Source organism: Maniola jurtina, chromosome 26 (genome assembly GCF_905333055.1).
Source record: "Maniola jurtina chromosome 26, ilManJurt1.1, whole genome shotgun sequence".
Classification (NCBI taxonomy): domain Eukaryota; kingdom Metazoa; phylum Arthropoda; class Insecta; order Lepidoptera; family Nymphalidae; genus Maniola; species Maniola jurtina.
The window spans coordinates 6,224,408-6,239,378 of record NC_060054.1 but is presented as its reverse complement, the minus strand read 5'-3'; the positions used below and the strand labels follow the sequence as shown (position 1 = coordinate 6,239,378).

Here is a 14,971-nt window from a genome sequence, read left to right as displayed (position 1 = left end):
TCTGTGGCTGAAATAAAATGGCGGAGAAGAAATTTTTTTTGCTGGGTTTGCTGAAATATTGCATGGAAAATAAAAAAAATCTAATTTATATATGTTCGTAAAAAATATTTAAAATAAATATGTTATTCATAACTATACATGTAGTTAGTAGGTTTTTGAAAGAATAGAGTTTATTAATTATTTTTTACTTGGACATCAATATTATTTATTATTATCCTAGTTTTATTTCCTTGGAAAATGTAAATGTAACAGACAGGTAAGAATTTTTTGAATTTAATTTATGTTTCTCGTTAGAGAGTAGAATATTCCTTGATTTACGCTTTTCACTAGTTTCTAAAAGGTATTTTATTATACCTACTTAATCATAAGCGAACATCATGTTCGCTTATTTGTGTTGTTAAGAGGGCAATAATAGAGTCTTTAAAATCAGTCATTAAAATGATCTATTAGTTAATTATTTACCAAGCTTTCTAATGTGTTTTGTCGGCAATATCAAATTCCCATTAGGGTCATTATGGTGGTAAATAATGAAATTGGTTCTTGGATCTAAAATTATTAAAGTTCACCAACTTCCAGAAGATGTACACTTTGTCGGTTATAAATTATAATTAAAAGTATTCCTATATCTAACGGAGAATTTTAGTTATTTTTGAACTAGGAATTAATATTAAGGTCTTCTGAATTCAATTATAAGATAGGTTTGAATCCGAATGTATTCACAGATGGTCAAATAGGTAAAATCATGAGTACAGCTTAAAGCTGAGTATACACTGGACAACTCAGGAGTCAGCAGGACATCCTGTCCACTGAGAAAGGATTTTGAAAAATTCTAACAAGATAAGGATTTAATTGGTTTCGAAAATTCTTAAATCCGTATAGACTGTAGTAACTCTTTTAGCTTTAGTAGTATTTCTGGTGTTATTAGGGTTCTGTACCCAAATGATGCCAGATAGCAACTGATAAGGGTTTAATTAAACTACCATACCCCTTCCAAGTTAGCCAGCTTCTATCTTAGACTGCATTATCACTTACCACCAGGTGAGATTACAGTTATGGGTTATTTCAACGTTGAAACTATCATGAGTAATTTCCATTATAAGTATAGGTTCTTACCTATTCACGTTAATACTTCTAAATTAAATGTTAATACTCACATATTTAGTTGATGTAAGCCCGACTAGTTTGGATCCCATCCATGATCCTTTTTAACCCCCGACCCAAAAAGAGGCGTGTTATAAGTTTGACGTGTGTATCTGTGTATCTGTCTGTGGCATCGTAGCTCCTAAACTAATGAACCGATTTTAATTTAGTTTTTTTCTGTTTGAAAGGTGGCTCAATCGAGAGTGTTCTTAGCTGTAATCCAAGAAAATCGGTTCAGCCATTTGAAAGTTATCAGCTCTTTTCTAGTTACTGTAACCTTCACTTGTCTGGGGTGTTATAAGTTTTTAATTTACACTTGTTCATAGAGACTCGGCTCAACTGCTCTATGGAAAAAGACCAAGGATGGGTTCGAAAACTAGTCAGGCTTACATCAACTAAATATGTGAGTATAGCCATGAGAACCGTTACTTATAGTTATGGGTTCTTCTTCTTCTTTCTTCTTTCTTCTTCTTCTTCTTCTATTGCCATCTCCTATCGGAGGTTGGCAATCATTAAGGCTAACTGGATCTTGTTCACCGCTGCTCTAAACAGTGACCTTGTACTCATGTTAAACCACTGGCGAAGGTCTTCTTTCTTAGCCTTTGTTAATCCATTGTTGGACATAGGCCTCCTCACGTGCACGCCATTCCTCCCGGTGTTGTGCGAGCCTCCTCTAAGTTTTTCCCGCCAACTTAGTTGGTAGGTGCATACACTTGCAGCCGTGTATATCGTTGGTTGGCAGCCGGATGGAACCCAGGGATTCATAGCACCCCTTGTTCTGTTGGTATTCCGGCTGCTACCGTGGCCAAGCAGAACTGCTGGGAACTAGGGGCCTTCTTTATTCTTTATTCTTTATTTATTTGCATTCATGTTTTACATCATAATAGAAAATAATTATAATATTACAACATGAAGCCCCGTCAAGGCGCTGCAAAGTGATTACATATAAATAAAATGTCACGTATATAAAAATTAAAAAATTAGAATTAATAAAATTAAAAAATTAAAATTAAAATTAAAAAAAAAATTAAAAAAAATGTTATGGCAATTCCTAACTAATTATGTCCTATTAATTATATTATTCGTCAATCTTTAAAAAAGTATCAATATTTTTATTTATATATATATATTATATTTTTTTTTATAACTATATCGTGTTATTGAGGTCTATTCGTTCAAAAATTCTTTCACGCTGTACGCTTTTGTATTGTGCTTTTCATGTCATCGGTTAGCTTGTAATAAAAAAAAACATAAATTAATTTTTCTCCTCATTGCTTTCAGACAAGTTAATCATATAAAATATGGCAGTGGATAACTCTCTCAACCATTACAAAGCATTGCTGAGACGCGGCCATGAACCTTGCGACTTCTGTGATAGAACTTTTAAGAATAGGTAAGTGTTTTTAAACCCATAGTGGTATAACCCATAATGGCGTAGTGGTTAAGATGACCATCTATACAGGAGGTTAAGGGTTCCATCCCGGTATGTATCTCTAACTTTACGTAGATGTATGTTTTAAGCAATCACATCACACTAATATTATAAAGGAGAAAGTTTGTATGTGTGTGTGTGTGTGTGTGTGTATGTTTGTTACTCCTTCACGCAAAAACTACTGGACGGATTGGGCTGAAATTTAGAATGGAGATAGATTATACCCTGGATTAGCACATAGGCTACTTTTTATCCCGAAAAATCAAAGAGTTCCCACGGGAATTTTAAAAAACCTACATCCACGCGAACGAAGTCGCAGGCTTTAGCTAGTTAAATATGATTTGCTTGAATTGTGAAGGAAAACATTGTGAGGAAACCTGCATACCTGAGAGTTCTCCATAATGTTCTCACTTGTCAAAGATATGTGAAGTCTTTCAAACCGCACTTGGCTAAGAGTTGTGTGCCATCATTTTGTTTCCCAGTGTGATATCACCATTCTAGTACTTAAGAGGGCTCCCTCCGTCACTCGTTTCATACAATCGTAGTTCCAATTTCATTTGAATATTAAGCAACCAAAGTCCATGAAATTTTGCAAACATATTCTAGAAACTAATATCTGTGTCTGTGGTTTTCCAGATTTCTGTTAAAATATTCGGTTTCAAAGTTACGCGGTCTTAAAAATTTTCATACAATTCTTTGAGCTCCTGTAATTTTAAAACTACATATTTTTAGAAAAATCTAAAACACCACAGACACAGATATTACTTTCTAGAATATGTCTGCAAAATGGCTAATATTCTTTTTTTTTTTTTAAATATATTATTATTATAGAGAAACTCCAAGCATAGCTCGCTCTCTCCATCGCACACTAAGTGACTATGAGCCTCAAAACAAATAACAATATTAAGATGTTCATATTTTCTACTTTCAGATTCGACAGCATTATACACAATGCATCACATATAATCATACCATTAATGAAACAAAACTGGTATCGGTGTAATATATGCCTCTACTACTTCCCAACACCAGAAGATCTCTTTGACCATCACAAAACTAATCATCCAAATATAGCAATAGATACTCAAAATGTTAATAACGTATGGAGTCCTAAAATAAAATTTGAAAATTCCAATGAATATGATCAAAACTGCTCTATAATTGAAACGCACGATGATTATAATTTGGATAATACTAGACATTTTAGTGTAGAAAACAGTATTATTAAGCGAGAAAATAACACGGATGATGTAAAAGAGAATTACAGCTGCAATTCGTTAGAAATTAAAAGTGAAGCAATAAAAGTTGAAGTCAATGATTGTGATAACGGAATAGTTGATCTAACTGAAAAAGATTATAGGACACTTAGTAATGAAAATTCTGAATCGATTAAGAGTAGACTGACATTCGAGGAAGGTGGTCTATTCGATGACAACGTTTTGGGTGATTTGATCACGGAATGCAAGGTTAAAATGTTTAACGAACCAATCAACCAAATGAATCTTAGTCCACAAAATGACATTAAAAATACCAGCAATAGTAGGAATTCTTTAAATATAAGAAATACACCCATACAGAATTTAGTTAGTGAAATAATTAAAAGTAATTTTCGTGATGGACTAATACAGAATGGTGATACTGAAAACACTAAGAACGATAACAATGTATGCAACAAGTTAGTCACTGAAGATTATGAATATGACAATTTTGCTCTCAGGAACATACCACGAGTTGAAAGATTCAACGGAGTTGCATTTTACGTTAATGATGTACAGAATGTAGACAAATGTAACGTACCTATACAAGAGCCAGCGTACAGAAGTGTACATTATAACGATTTAGTGAAACCTGGTATATTTAGCTGTAAATATTGTTTTAGAGTGTTCCCAAATAGGTGAGTTAATAGGCTGGACTTATGGGCGATTATTGCAAAAAAAATAGAAAAAAAAAAACCGGCCAAGTGCGAGTCAGACTCGCGCACTCAGGGTTCCATACTCGGGTATTTTTTCCAACATTTTACACGATAAATCAAAAACTACTATACATAAAAATAAATAAAAATCTTGGATAGAATCAGGCGTTACTTTGCGGAAGTTCATGTTTAGCAAGAAACAGTTAAAAATTATTTTGCTATAATCCGCCAACAGACGGTTTATACAGACAGACTGTTGGCGGATTATAGCAAAATAATTTTTAACTGTTTCTTGCTAAATAAAAATCTGTTTCAGGACGTACACGTAAAGCCCTTTCATATGATACTCCACTTGGTATAGTTATCTTATTTTGAAAATTGAAACACGTTTTAATTATTTTTTTAATGATGTTACCACAAATTCACAGTTTTCAGATTTATTCCTGTACTTGTGCTATAAGACTTACCTACCTACCAAATTTCATGATTCTAGGTCAACGGGAAGTACCCTTTAGGTTTCTTGACAGACAGACAGACAGACAACGAAGTAATCCTATAACGGTTCCGTGGTTCCTTTTGAGGTACGGAACCCTAAAAATTAAAGAAAGCTGAAGGAGGTGTACATTCATTCAGTTTATTTATTTTATACTAGAGGATGCCCGCGACTTCGTCCGCGTAGATCTAGGTTTTTAAAGATCCCGTGGGAACTGTTTGATTTTCCGGGATAAAAAGTTGCCTATGTCAATTACAGGTACGTAACCTACCTCGGCACCAAATTTCATACAAATCGGTTAAGCGGAGGGGTTTTTGGAAATCCCGTGGGAACTGTTTGTTTTTCCGGGATAAAAAGTAGCCTATGTCCTTCCCCGGAATGTATCCTAAGTCTGTACAAATTTTCATTAAAATTGGTTCAGCGGTTGAGCCGTGAAAGCGTAGCAGACAGACAGACAGACACACTTTCGCATTTATAATATTAGTATGGATTATGTGCCTATGTTGTAGATAACATGTGTTTGTGGCACCAAATAAACAGTTTTTCTTTCTACAAATTAAAGAATAGAATAGAATAGATTTTTATTCAAGTAAACTTTTACAAGTGCTTTTGAATCGTCAAAATAATTTACCACAGGTTGGGAATGCCGTTCTTTCCGAGAAGAACCAGCAAGAAACTCGGCGGTTGCTCTTTTCAAGTGTTCAATTTACAATAATATGCCATACTATACAAGCAGCCCCGGGCATTGCTGGAGCGAGTCAAATCCATGATTTTTTATCATTTACATAATCTTTGATTGTTTAATGCTTTTTCCAGGAGCATACTTTTAATAGATTTTTAAACTTTTGTTAGGGCAAGTCTAAAATATAATGTAAATACATACATATAATGTATGTATTTTTGTTTTTTTTCTCTCATCTGGCTTTACAAAGATTAGCCAATGTCAAGTTTGTAGTTATTTACAAGTTAGGGAAACTATATAAGTATGGACTTCGTCTGTGCCGGCGCTCGCCGACATACGCGCGGCGCCCCTCTAGAGCGCTTCCCAGTCAGTTCCAGCACCAATAAACACCAGCAGAACACAAAAACCGGCCACTTTTAACAAAAAAAAAAAAACGCTCCAAAAAGGCACAACACGCGCGCCAGCAAACGCTAACACAGACGAAGTCCCAATGTATGTATAAAAATAGTTTTTTTTTTTCTTTCAGGCTACTTCTAATACAGCATGAGCCGACGCATATCAACATTAAGAAGTCTCGTCCCTTATTATGCACATACTGTGACAAATACATTGCTGGTAACCACGTACGTTTACATAGACACATAACGAGAGAGCACCCTGGGGCACCTGTCGACAAGAAACACCAAACGTTCAAATGCACCAAATGCTCTTTAAAATTCAGTCAGTACTTGTCACACGTGAGAAATTATCACCCGTACGATTGTCACAGCTGTGGGAAAGAGTTTACGGAGAATTTGGTGGACGAACTGAACGAACATTTGAAGACTTGTGCTACGAAGAATGTTTTGTCGAAAGTGATGAATGTATGTGAACTGTGTTTCAGTTTTTTCAAAGTGAGAATTAATTTGAAGTACGATTTTATGGGTACTACCGTGAATGAACCTGGTGTTAGATACCCTTGTGCGGTTTGTGGTAAACAGTACTTTGAACTGAAGATGATTAGACGTCTAATATACGGATCACATATTGGCAACATTATGAGCGGTCGGCGAGATTACAAGTGTACTAAGACTAGGCGGCCTTTGACGAATGAGGAACGGCTGAAGAAGTTCCAGCATAGACTGAAGCAAATAAATCTGTTGAATAAATTTTACTTTGCCGTTTTATTTTCCCGTACCCTTAAGAAAAAATTAGAGAAGATGCACTTAAAATGAGTCGCATGTGACTCATTTTTCGGTGAGTCATAGTTGTGACTCATTGTTTAGTGGGTCATGTACCACTCATTATTTGGTGAGTCATATTTGACTCATTGGTTTTGTGTTTAATGTGACTCACTGTTTGGTGAGTCGTATGTGACCTTCTACAAGAGAACTGTTAAGTTAGGTGTAGATCATAGATTCATCATAATGTTCAATATGTAATTTAAACTGAAGATGATTAGACGTCTAATATACGGATCACATATTGGCAACATTATGAGCGGTCGGCGAGATTTTAAATGTACTAAGACTAGGCGGCCTTTGACGAATGAGGAACGGCTGAAGAAGTTCCAGCATAGACTGAAGCAAATAAATCTGTTGAATAAATTTTACTTTGCCGTTTTATTTTCCCATATCCTTAAGAAAAAATTAGAGAAGATGCACTTAAAATGAGTCGCATGTGACTCATTTTTCGGTGAGTCATAGTTGTGACTCAGTTTAGTGAGTCGTGTACCACTCATTATTTGGTGAGTCGTCATATGTGACATTCTACAAGAGAACTGTTAAGTTAGGTGTAGATCATAGATTCATTATAACGTTCAGTATAATGTACTTTGAACTGAAAATGATTAGACGTCTAATATATTATGGATCACATATTGGCAGCATTATGAGCGGTCGGCGAGATTATAAGTGTAGTAAGACTATGCGGCCTTTGACGAATGAGGAACGGCTGAAGTTCCAGCATAGACTGAAGCAAATAAATCTGTTGAATAAATTGTGACGCGCGGCGTCGCTACTATGGAATGGAAGGTGTCTCGGCTGCTGTCGGTGGCGATCGGACGGGGCGAGCGGTGAAGCAGTCAGCATTACGCCTACTCTAGATGTCTATGCACACTCTAGATGGCCATGCAAATCTAGATGGCTATGAACTGTCAAGATGACTACGCGTGAGAGGAGCAGTGTTTGTTTTTGTAAAATTCAGTTGGACTTTTGGATAATTATTGTACAAAGCAGACAGTGTGTGATTCAATAAATTATCGATTGTAAACCCTAAGCAGTGCGTGTTTTATAAAATACTATGCTGTTTTATTTTTATTTTCCCGAAAGAATAAGAGTTTTTAACAAAATTAGAGAAAATGCACTTAAAATGAGTCACATGTGACTCATTGTTTCTGTGTTTCATTGTTTGGTGAGAAATGGTTTGTGCAATATACTGATATGCACACACTAGCCGATGCCCGCGACTTCGCCCGCGTGGATTTAGGTTTTCGAAACCCCGTGGGATCTCTTCGATTTTCCGGGATAAAAAGTAGCCTATGTGCTAATCTATCTCCATTCAAAATTTCAGCCAAATCCGTCCAGTAGTTTTTGCGTGAAGGAGTAACAAACATACACACACACATACAAAGTGTGATTATGCACTACCACTACCAGGCCATTGGGTCGCCTTATTAGAATTAGGTCTTTATTAGAATCTGGCTGGATACCGATACGACCTATTAGTCGGATAGTAACACCCGGTCTAATAGACTACAGGCCCATGTTCAAAAATGGATGGGTCATATGAACCACCAGGTGACGTATACAGGACGATATAAGAGCATAAAATAATAAGTTTCAGCACTATGCCGTCACTTGTAAGCTGTCCAACAGAGTGCTGGTGAGAATTGAAAAGTGCAGGTAGAGTGAGTACATTTTGGTCATATATTTTTGTACGGCATTTTTACCATCGATAGATCCATGAAAAATAATAAGAAAGCGCGCAGTGCCGTAAAAAAATGGTGCGCCACAAAGTCAGTAAATGTTTTGATTTTCTGACAATTTCCGGGGTAAATTTGGTCATTTAATTCTGTACGGCACTAGTTTCATACTGTTTCAATACAGCCTCTAATCCATTATTCCGCAACGCCGTACAAAAATCATGCGACAAGGGGAAAAAATTGAGGGTAGCAACCCCCTCTCTTTCCGTGGTCCGGGGGGTGATTTGAAACAACATAAAATTAATTTATTTTGAAAGTGTTTTATGCATAGATAATATTTTTTTACATGCCGTACATTTTCGTTGGTCCAAAGGTTTGTAGGGGATGTGGATATTATATACACACCCGTTCACTTCAGTTAGACGGCATAGTGATTTTATCATATTATCAATTGTTCTCTTCAAAAATATGTTAATGCCGTACAGTATCAGATGGCCATAAAGTACTACACCCTTAAAATGGTAGCGTCATTTTTATCAGCCTAAAAGATATGGTCTGCATTAAAATGTACGGCATAATTTTTTCCTAATTTATTTATCTTAATACTATTTAAAACAAGGGAAAAGCGTAGAAAATTGCTATATTTTATTAATCTATGAATATTTAAACTTTTGCAATAATTTGAAAAATTTCAGTTTTTGTATTTATCTATAATTTTTTTTAGAACAGTTTCTTTTGAACGGCAATACTATATAACAATAGTATTTTACACTATCATGTTAAAAAAAAGTTGCCGTACAGAGTCAAATGATTTTACAGCTTTAAAAATTAAGTATACCATGAAATTAAGATAATTATTGATACACATTCAAATGAACACTAATTTTTTTACGGCATTATTTTTAATAGTACTTTTGAGTGCTAGATAATGTTTTGGAACCAAAGCCGTACTTTCTCAAATCACCCCCCGGACCACGGAAAGAGAGGGGGTTGCTACCCTCAATTTTTTCCCCTTGTCGCGTGATTTTTGTACGGCGTTGCGGAATAATGGATTAGAGGCTGTATTGAAACAGTATGAAACTAGTGCCGTACAGAATTAAATGACCAAATTTACCCCGGAAATTGTCAGAAAATCAAAACATTTACTGACTTTGTGGCGCACCATTTTTTTACGGCACTGCGCGCTTTCTTATTATTTTTCATGGATCTATCGATGGTAAAAATGCCGTACAAAAATATATGACCAAAATGTACTCACTCTACCTGCACTTTTCAATTCTCACCAGCACTCTGTTGGACAGCTTACAAGTGACGGCATAGTGCTGAAACTTATTATTTTATGCTCTTATATCGTCCTGTATACGTCACCTGGTGGTTCATATGACCCACCCATTTTTAAACATGGGCCTGTAGTCTATAATAACAAAACTAGACAAGTGTAAATTAAAAATTTATAACACCCCCGACAAGTGAAGGTTACAGTAACTAGAAAAGAGCTGATAACTTTCAAACGGCTGAACCGATTTTCTTTGATTATAGCTAAGAACACTCTCGATCAAGCCACCTTTCAAACAAAAAAAGGTAAATTAAAATCGGTTCATTAGTTTAGGAGCTACGAACAGGCAGATACACACGTCAAACTTATAATAGGTAACACCCCTCTTTTTGGTCCATCTTCAAACGGCGGAACAGATTTTCTTGGGTTATAGCTACGAACACCACCTTCAAACCACCTTTCAAACAAAGAAAATCCTAAGTCAAAATCGGTTCATTCGTTTAGGTGCTACGGTGCCACAGACAGAGATACACACGTCAAACTTATAACACCCCTCTTATTGGGTCAGGGGTTAAAAAGGGGCCCTTTTACGCTAATATAATTTTTGTACGACAAAACATTCATAGTTACAAAAAAATCGGTGATTTCCACGACCGGCAAACTAGAAACCGTGATAGGCTCGCATATCCTACGCTCCGCCTCAGGAAAGCTGGAAAATCGTTTGTGGGAATGAGTGTAATATTTTATAATAAAATTCCACAATCAATTTTAGACTTGCCTTTACACAAGTTTAAAAAATCTATTAAAAGTATGCTCCTGAAAAAAGCTTATTATACAATCGAAGATTATGTAAATGACAAAAAAGCTTGGATTTGATGCGCTCCAGCAATACACGGCGCTGCAATTGCTTGTATACAGTATGGCATATTATTGTAAATTGTACATTTGAAAAGAGCAACCGCCGAGTTTCTTGCTGGTTCTTCTCGGTAGGAACAGCATTCCGAACCAGTGGTAGATTATTTTGACGATTCAAAAGCACTTGTAAAAGTTTAATTGAATAAAAATAATTTGAATTTGAATTTGAATTTGAATTTCGTTTCCAAGATCTGATGCGATTTGGCCTACGTCTATATTAGTCCACGCTACGCCTCTGATTATAGTTACTCGTCTCCAACCTCATGGGGATACCTACTTATGTATTTACTACTACAAATTATTAGGTACTAGAGGATGCCCGCGACTTCGTCCGCGTGGATTTAGGTTTTTAAGATCCCGTGGGAATTGTTTGATTTTCTGGGATAAAAAGTTGCCTATGTCAATTACAGGGACGCGAAATGAAATTTGGTACCGAGGTATGCGTCCCTGTAATTGACAGGGACGCATACCTCGGTACCAAATTTCATGCAAATCGGTTAAGCATTGATTTTCCGGGATAAAAAGTAGCCTTTGTCCGTCCCCGGGATATAAGCTAAGCCTGTACCAAATTTCGTTAGAATCGGTTTACCTAACTGTTGAGCCATGAAAAGGTAGCAGACAGACAGACACACTTTCGCATTTATAATATATTAAGTATGGATAAACAAATAATCGTTGGCATTACCCGCGCGTTATAATTAGTGGCCGCCTAATTGCGTGGACATATACCTATTAGCTTACGTCAAAGCATGTGCTTGCTTCTTTGTTCTCGGAGTGTTTATTAATAACTATTATTTCATGAAGTTTATGAGAAAGTATCTTTTTAGGGTTCCGTAGGTAACCGTAGGTACGGAACCTATTGAGACCCGTACTCAGTAGTGGGCCGGCAACGGATTGATAATGATTATGTAAAGATCATGTTTTCAATGCCACGTTTTTCGCACGCTGCCGCATTTTTCAACACTTTTAAAATACATTTAGTTTTTTAGGAATTCGTACCCGAAGGTTGCCAACGGGGCCCTATTACCAAGCCCGCTGTCCGTCCGTCCGTCTGTCTGTCTGTCAGCGGTCTGCATCTCGTGAACCGTAATATTAAGAATATCTTCACAGAATGTGTATTTCTATTGCCGCTATAACAAGAAATAGGTAATAAAAATTTCAAAATGGCTGCCATAAAAATTCGAGTGTTTAAGGATTTAAGCATCCTTACAGTATCCTCTCAATATATTTACAATAACATAATTTTTGTAAGACAAAATATTCTTAGTTATACAAGAAAGTTGGCGATCTACACAACAGGCTGACTTGACACCGTAACAGGCTTGCGACTCCTACGCTCCGTCTCAGGAAGGTCCAAAAGTCATTTGTAGGAATGGACTTTTGGACTTGCCCAATACATGTAGTAAACCATTTTATATTGTAAATATTATTGTTAATTTTTATTAAGCCTTCATGTTAAAAATTCTGTGTATATCTTGTGTAATTGTATATTTTATTTAGGTATAGTATTGCTGTGTACACCTATTAGGGGTTGTCACTTAGATTAGGATCTTTTGTTTTTATGTTTGGACCATTTTTAGTTACAACCTGTTTTGTGTACCTTTGAATAAATAAATAAATAAATAAAAAAACACAAGTTTAAAAAATCTGTTAAATCTATGCTCCTGAGAAAAGTATAAATATACAATTGAAGATTATGTAAATGATAAAAGAGCGTGGATTTGACCTGCAGCTCGCTCCAGCAATGCGCGGGACTTCAATTACTTTTATACATGGTATAATATTGTTTATCAAATCTTTGAAAAGAGCAACCGCCGAGTTGCTGGTTCTTCTCGGTAGGAAAGGCATTTTGAACCAGTGGTAGATGCTCTAGACGATTCAAAAGTACCTACTTATAAAACTCTAATTGAATAAAAATATTTTGAATTTTGAATAGTTTTAGGGTTCCGTACCTCAAAAGGAAAAACGGAACCCTTACAGGATCACTTTGTTGTCTGTCTGTCTCTGTGACATACTGTGACAAATACATTGCTGGTAACCACATACGTTTATAGACACATAACGAGGGAGCACCCCTCGCTAGCTGACTCGCACTTGGCCGGTTTTTCGTCGTAGCCAAATAGCAAAAAACGGAACCCTTATAGATTCGTCATGTATGTCTGTCTGTCCGTATGTCACAGCCACTTTTTTTGAATTCATTTGAGGCAGGGGTCGCCCCGCACACCCACACCTCGTACACCAGGTTAGCGCGGGGGCTGTGTGGGTGTGCAGCCCGGCTAGCATGGGCAGTAGATAAAAATTATATCCCCCGATTATATCCACTGATGTCATAGAAATTAGTGGATATAATCGGGGGATATAATTTTTATCTACTGCCCAAGTTAGCCGGGCAGGGCGTCCATCCTGATTGCCATCTCGTCCTGTCGCTTACATTTGTTTTATAATCGTTTAAAATGTAATCTAAAAACGTCCGCATCATGTATGCACTTCAGCGCTGAACTCGATATAGGAATAGACGTAATGCAGCTTTGCGTCGAGTCGAACAGAGAATGAAAAGAGTTCATCTGATTTCAAGCTTATTGTTGTTTATTGACTGAGTACGTAGAAACTGAGTCGAAATATCGGCAGTTAAAACACCAAATTAATCTTTATATATACCCGTAACCCCAACTCGATTTTTACACAATTAGTGTAAATTAAAAATTTATAACACCCCCGACAAGTGAGGTTACAGTAACTAGAAAAGAGCTGATAACTTTCAAACGGCTGAACCGATTTTCTTGGATTATAGCTAAGAACACTCTCGATAAAGCCACCTTTCAAACAACAAAAAAAAAAAACTAAATTGAAATCGGTTCATTATAGTTTAGGAGCTACGATGCCACAGACAGATACACAGATACACACGTCTAACTTATAACACCCCTCTTTTTGAGCCGTCCAGTACTAGTTCCTTCGCGAAAGAGTAACAAACATACACACACACCTGCACACTTTCGCCTTTTTCATATTAGTGTGATGTGATATTTACGTAGTAGGTAAATAGAAATACAGCTAAGAAAACGAAAAGATCTTGTAAAATTAGATCTATTGCGATTTGCGGCTCTATTCGTCCCATGCGCGTCCTAGTCAATGTAGAGCGGATAAAGTACGCCAGTTTGCGTCGCGTCGCTATTAAACTAACGCGCTAAAAAAAAGTGTTCCAATTTATTGCGATCTAATCAAAACAAATAGGTATTTAAAAAAAAACATTAAATTGTTTATGACCACAAAAATATATCGACTCTTTGTTTGTGACAGACAATCAATTCTAAATTTGAAATTGTTCAAGTCGTGCAGGTGTTGCGTTTTTCTTTGTTTACTTTTTTAAAAAGTGCATTCATCGTGTGTGTGGGTTATAGTGTTGTCACTTTAAAAATATTTACCCCATTTTTAGGGATCCTCGACTTGTGAGTTGTTGTCTAAATTATTTTATTTTCAACCGATTACCTATGGATTTACTTTAAAATATTAAGTGCTTACTCATTATTTTACTTAAAAGTAATAATATTTTATTTTTAACCAAAGCTTTATAAAGCAGAGTCGCAAACTAGGTACGTTTGTTGATGTTATTCTCTTTCATTTTTAAGCTTAGTTGACTTCAAAGCTGTTTTCATAATCATTCACTGAAATACGCAATAGTTAGCCTATATTATACTGCAATACGCAATAAACAATTAGATATCTTTATTTATTAACTAGGAAGTATACCTACATATTTTGAAATAAATTATGTGGATGTAAAATGAAACACAATCTCATGTCTTTAAATAACTATTAGATAGGTACTAAATGATGCGGGATGCCCACGACTTTATCCCGGAAAATCAAACTCTTTGATTTTCCGGGACAAAAGTAGCCTACGTGCGCCTCTAGGGCGCAAGCCATCTCTATAATAATGTATGGATTTCATATATGTGGATTTAGGTTTTTAAAAATCCTATGAAATCTCTTTGATTTCCCGGGACAAAGAGGCTACTCTTTGTCTCGGAACCCATGGGACCCCATCTCCCCGGGATATAAGCTAGCTCTGTACCTGTCAACATCTGTTAAACGGATGCGCGTGAAAAGCAAGTAGACAGACAAACAGATTGATTTGCGCATTTATAATATTTAATCTTTATTTATACATCCCATAGAAGTAATTATATGCGAAGTAATTTGTAATGCTGCGCCAAAA

At 36.1% G+C, this 14,971-nt stretch overlaps 1 protein-coding gene across 3 annotated transcripts; it reads left to right on the top strand.

Moving 5' to 3' along the window:
- Positions 1–16: 16 nt before the first annotated feature.
- LOC123878337 (oocyte zinc finger protein XlCOF8.4-like) lies at positions 17–7,250 on the top strand. 3 transcript variants are annotated; one of them, XM_045925517.1, is made up of 5 exons: positions 17–256; positions 1,467–1,543; positions 2,422–2,533; positions 3,504–4,466; positions 6,186–7,250. In XM_045925517.1, the coding sequence occupies exons 3-5, from the start codon at positions 2,442–2,444 to the stop codon at positions 6,871–6,873; spliced, it is 1,743 nt and encodes a 580-aa protein (XP_045781473.1). In that variant the 5' UTR covers positions 17–256; positions 1,467–1,543; positions 2,422–2,441; the 3' UTR covers positions 6,874–7,250. The 3 variants fall into 3 exon arrangements, with proteins under 3 accessions (XP_045781473.1, XP_045781472.1, XP_045781474.1); XM_045925516.1 differs by lacking the exon at positions 1,467–1,543; XM_045925518.1 differs by lacking the exon at positions 1,467–1,543 and having other exon boundaries at positions 48–93.
- The last annotated feature ends 7,721 nt before the right edge of the window (positions 7,251–14,971 follow it).

Excerpts from the sequence above, each read along its gene's own strand:
- LOC123878337 (XM_045925516.1), top strand. The coding sequence starts at position 2,442 with ATGGCAGTGGATAACTCTCTCAACCATTACAAAGCATTGCTGAGACGC. Across the intron at positions 2,534-3,503 it reads GATAGAACTTTTAAGAATAG|ATTCGACAGCATTATACACA; the intron begins GTAAGTGTTTTT and ends TTCTACTTTCAG. Across the intron at positions 4,467-6,185 it reads TTTAGAGTGTTCCCAAATAG|GCTACTTCTAATACAGCATG; the intron begins GTGAGTTAATAG and ends TTTTTCTTTCAG.